This window comes from Panthera uncia (genome assembly GCF_023721935.1).
Source record: "Panthera uncia isolate 11264 chromosome A1 unlocalized genomic scaffold, Puncia_PCG_1.0 HiC_scaffold_17, whole genome shotgun sequence".
NCBI lineage: Eukaryota > Metazoa > Chordata > Mammalia > Carnivora > Felidae > Panthera > Panthera uncia.
Window position 1 is genome coordinate 33,452,059 of NW_026057577.1, and position 5,475 is coordinate 33,457,533.

Sequence of the window (5,475 nt, forward strand, 5' to 3'; positions counted from 1 at the left end):
GGACCATCTTTGGCTCAGGTTGTGATCTCAAGGTTCCTGAGTTTGAGCCCCACATTGGGCTAGCAGTTGTGCAAGCTGCTGTCAGTGCAGAGCCCGCTTTAGATCCTCTGTTCCCCCATCTCTCTCTCTGTTCCTCCCCTGCTCTATCTCTCTCTCAAAAATAAATAAACATTAAAAGAAAAAAATTAAAAGTTTACTTATCCTCCAGTTTTTTTCATCCTCCAGTCAAAAGGCAATTGCTCTTCTGTGTGGCCTGAGAAACTGTCAAATGGTCAAGCTGTAGTAGCATATTGGAGGTATGATTTTGTCACTGTGATATTACATGAATAACACATAGAAAGCAGATAGCTTGGAAATAGGGGGATTCTACTGTATATTGCAATTTAGCAACAGTTAGATGTGATTAAATAAAAATACTACTTTCTAATTCTCATACATATTTTGTAAAATGCTTAACTATTTCCTTGACAATAAACTAAGACTTAAGGAAAGATAGGTCAGGTTAATGAGAAGGGAATGTTTAAGTATTACCTAGGAGTGTAGTAACTGGTGAGGACTCTGGGCGCCGCTGTTCACCAGTCTGAGAGAGAGAGGCAGCATGCGCGCGCGCACACACTCACACATTCCCAAAGGGAAAAAAAATAAAAAGCTTCTTAGAACCTCCATCACCGCCAGATTGAAAACAACCTCCCTGAAGCTTCCTTGACCCTACTTCTGGACCACTTTCCGCTCTGAAATCTCCTGAAAATTCAGTTAATTTGGGCTTAGAAGAACAGAGAAACAATACCGTTGGTACCAGACTGGGAGAAAACTACGAAAGGAGAGAGCAATGGTGATTCGGGGGAAGCAGCCCAGCTGCAGTGAACTGTTCCTGCTGTGCCTTTTTCTGGGGCTGTTGTTGGAAGCTTGGGCCGGGAAGATCCAATACATGGTGCCAGAAGAGACAGACAAAGCATTCTTTGTGGGCAACATCGCCAAAGACCTGGGGTTACAACCTCAGGAGCTCACGGAGCACAGAGTTCGCATCATCTCCAGAGGTAGGACACAGCTTTTTGCTCTGAATCATCGAAGTGGCAGCTTGGTCACAGCGGGCAGGATAGACCGGGAGGAGCTCTGTGCTCAGAGTGTGCGGTGTCTGGTGAGTTTTAACATCTTGGTAGAGGATAAAATGAAGCTTTACCCTGTTGAAGTGGAAATAATTGATATTAATGACAACACTCCCCAATTTCAGTTAGAGGAAGTAGAATTTAAAATGAATGAAATAACTACTCCAGGTACCAGGATCCCTCTGCCTTTTGGGCAAGACCTTGATGTTGGTATGAATTCACTGCAGAACTACCAGCTAAGCTCCAACCCTCATTTCTCCCTGGATGTTCAGCAGGGATCTGATGGATCCCGATACCCAGAGATGGTGCTACAGAGTCCCCTGGATAGGGAAGAAGAAGCTGTGCACCACCTCGTCCTCACCGCCTCTGATGGGGGCAACCCAGTCCGTTCAGGAACCCTCCGCATTCATGTTCAGGTGGTAGATGCAAATGACAACCCTCCAGCATTTACTCAAGCACAGTACCACATGAGTGTCCCGGAAAATGTGCCACCGGGCACTCGGCTGCTTACGGTAAAAGCTACTGACCCAGATGAAGGAGCCAATGGGGAAGTAACATACTCATTTCACAATATAGACCAGAAAATAGCCCAGATATTTCAATTGGATTCTGATACAGGAGAAATATCAAATAAAGAATCCCTGGATTTTGAAGAATACAAAATTTATCCAATGGAAATTCAAGCTCAGGATGGTGCAGGCCTCATGGCCAGAGCTAAGGTGCTAGTCAAAGTTCTGGACATAAATGATAATGCCCCAGAGGTAACCATGACATCTGTCACCACTGCAGTCCCAGAAAACTTTCCTCCTGGAACTATCATTGCTCTTATCAGTGTGCATGACCAAGACTCTGGAGACAATGGTGACACTACATGTTCCATTCCTGAAAATCTACCCTTTAAATTAGAAAAGTTAGATGATAATTATTACCATTTAGTGACAGAAAGAACACTGGACAGAGAACTTACCTCCAGGTACAACATCACAGTAACAGCAACAGATAAGGGAATTCCAATTCTATCTACGGAAACCCACATTTCACTGAAAGTGACAGATATCAACGACAACCCCCCTTGTTTTCCCCAGGATTCCTACTCTGTCTTCATTCCGGAAAACAATCCCAGAGGTGCCTCCATCTTCTCCTTGACAGCTCAGGATGCTGACACCAATGAGAATGCACTAGTCACTTACTCCTTGGCAGAGGACACCATTCAGGGGGCGCCTCTATCCTCCTACATTTCCATCAACTCAGACACTGGCATTTTATATGCCCTGCGATCCTTCGATTATGAAGAGTTCCGGGACCTTCATCTGAGAGTGATGGCGTATGACAATGGGGATCCCCGACTCAGCAGCAATGTGTCGCTGAGCCTGTTTGTGCTGGACCAGAACGACAATACGCCAGAAATCCTGTACCCAGCGCTCCCCACCGACGGTTCCACAGGCGTGGAGCTGGCGCCCCGATCCTCAGAGCCCGGATACCTGGTGACCAAGGTGGTGGCGGTGGACAGAGACTCTGGCCAGAACGCCTGGCTGTCCTACCGTCTACTCAAGGCCAGCGAGCCAGGGCTCTTCACGGTGGGGCTGCACTCGGGCGAGGTGCGCACTGCACGGGCCCTGCTGGACAGAGATGCACTCAAGCAGAGCCTGGTGGTGGCTGTGCAAGACCACGGCCAACCCCCTCTCTCGGCCACCGTCACGCTCACCGTGGCCGTAGCTGACAACATCCCAGCTGTCCTGGCAGACCTGGGCAGTCTCGAGCCCTCAGCGGACCCTGACTCTTCAGGCCTCACGCTGTACCTGGTGGTGGCGGTGGCTGTAGTCTCCTGCATCTTTCTGGCCTTTGTGATCGTGCTGCTGGGACTCAGGCTGAGGCGCTGGCACTCGCCCCTTTTGCTTCAGGCTGCGGGGGTTGGATTGGCTGGCGTGCCAGCCTCGCACTTTGTGGGCGTGGACGGGGTGGGGGCTTTCCTGCAGACCTATTCCCAGGAGGTCTCCCTCAGGGCGGACGCCCGGGAGAGTCACGTGATCTTCCCCCAGCCCAACTATGCCGACACGCTCCTCAGCCAGGAAAGCTGTGGGAAAAGCGAGCCTCTGCTGATAACTCAGGATTTACTTGAAGGCAAAAAGGAAGCATTTTCTCAGGTAAACGTTTTGTAAATTTATCTAGGTAAAAATGATTACAGAGTTTACTTACCTTTCACTTTTTACTAACAGTTCTATTTCCCACATAGCTTTGTAGATTTCTGTTTACAAATTCTGGGAAATTATCATTGTGTGTTTATATCCAGGTATAATTATAATTGCTATTTCATTGAAAAGGAAACTGTTGGGGCGCCTGGGTGGCGCAGTCGGTTAAGCATCCGACTTCAGCCAGGTCACGATCTCGCGGTCCGTGAGTTCCAGCCCCGCATCAGGCTCTGGGCTGATGGCTCGGAGCCTGGAGCTTGTTTCTGATTCTGTGTCTCCCTCTCTCTCTGCCCCTCCCCCGTTCATGCTCTGTCTCTCTCTGTCCCAAAAATAAATAAAAAACATTGAAAAAAAATTAAAAAAAAAAAAGAAAAGGAAACTGTAAATTAACTCTCATGTAGGTGATTGAGATGAGTATTGTGTGAGATGCTATGTTGGTTGTGGAAAGAGCACTGCATCAGAAACAGGAAGATCTGACTTTTAATATTTTCTTGCTTTCCTCTGGCCAAATAATCTTATTTTTCTGAGTTTACCATTCTCTTACCTGGCAAGGATAGGGTTTAACTATAAAAAGATCCATCAATATTTATGTGACTAATAGTGTTTTCAAATTTTTCTCAGTTACAAATACTAATTTGTCCCTAAATTTAATATAGATGTTGTCTGTCAAAGTGCTATTTTATTTGGAGATGTTTGAAGAGGTAAAGATTGTCTAAAGTCATATTTTTATCTGTGTTAGGATTAAATTATACAAATCTATGTAAGTTGTAAATTTTTGTTGAATATCTTAGCCCTTTGCATAGTCTGTTATTTTTAGATATTTTATGCATGCTGAAGAGTACACTAGATGTTTAAGTAAGTTATGAAATGAGGTAATAAAGTGCACGATGGAAAATTTACTGTGCAACTTGAGAAATAGTTTCAGAGCCTCCTATCTTGTATATTATGCCCATAATGGAAACAACTGACACAAACTAAGAATATATTTCATTTTAATGTGTGTGTTAACTCTTCACAGGAAATGTATCATAGATGAGTAAGTCCATGCTTTGATATACTTACTCTGCTCCAGTAAATTAAAGAGATATACCAAATATAAAAAGAAGAAAGCCAAAGCATGGTAAGGCACAAATAAAAGATAAATATATTAATGGACCAAAGATGGAAAAGAAAGTGGTGAGCCAGGCTAAAGCTGTGGAAATTCTAGGCTTGGCTTAGATGCAGACATTGAAGATCAACAGGTTGTTCCAGCACTGTAACAGGAACAATGTGCTTTGGGCTAAACAAGGGACCTGATCCACACATACTACTTGAATCTAAAATAAGCAGTTCAGCCCCTGAGCTAGTTCAAATTGGCTGCCTGCCAATTCCTGTGGTGACAACTTTTTGCAACCTGCAGACCAAGGGAGAGAGGTAGATCCAGATGCTGGCTTCAGAAAATGAACACTAAATTTCTTAGACTTGAGTTGTAATATTCATAGTATTACAGCTGCACACCACTAAAAGACCTACTTATGTCCAGGGACCTGGGATAGAATAATTTCAAAACCATTTGAGACAAATCCCTGAACCCAGGAGGGAGGGAGAATGGGAGAGAAAGTAGAAGAAAAAGACCAATTAAAAAAAAAACTCTTCTGGGGCACCTGGGTGGCTTAGTCAATTGAGTGTCTCACTTCAGCTCAGGTCATGATCTCATGGTTGTTCAGTTAGAGCCCCGCATCGGGGCTTGGGGGCTTGCTGATGTCAGCACAGAACTGACAGGAATCCTCTGTCCCCCTCTCTCTCTGCCCCTCCCCTGCTCATGCTCTCTTTCAAAAATAAAGTAAAATAAAATACTCTTCCACTTAAAATAAATGTACAAACCAAAATGTTGAAACATATTGTCTTCTAGAGTTATTGTTGCTAATGAGATACTTTCAACAAATTGTCATTTTTAAGGTATCTCCATTTTCTCTCTGAAGGCTTTAAAAAATTTTCTCTGATTCTTGTTGTATGTCTAAGTGTTGATTTTTATTTTTATTATCTGTTTGGAGTATACTTTCTATTAATAATATAAGTTATTTCAATTCTGGATTTTCTCAGCTCCTATTAATGAAAAATTTTGCTTCTATGTGTATCTTACAATTTTATTTATTATACCTCAATAAAACTGGAAAAATTACAAAGCAAACACTTAAAAA

General features: G+C 43.8%; 1 protein-coding gene across 1 annotated transcript; it reads left to right on the forward strand.

The window, feature by feature from the left end:
* The first annotated feature begins 829 nt into the window (after positions 1–829).
* LOC125934886 (protocadherin gamma-A1-like) lies at positions 830–3,429 on the forward strand. Its single transcript, XM_049648496.1, has one exon. The coding sequence runs from the start codon at positions 830–832 to the stop codon at positions 3,263–3,265; it is 2,436 nt and encodes an 811-aa protein (XP_049504453.1). The 3' UTR covers positions 3,266–3,429.
* Positions 3,430–5,475: the final 2,046 nt, after the last annotated feature.

Coding starts and splice junctions, on each gene's coding strand:
- LOC125934886 (XM_049648496.1), top strand. CDS start 830: ATGGTGATTCGGGGGAAGCAGCCCAGCTGCAGTGAACTGTTCCTGCTG.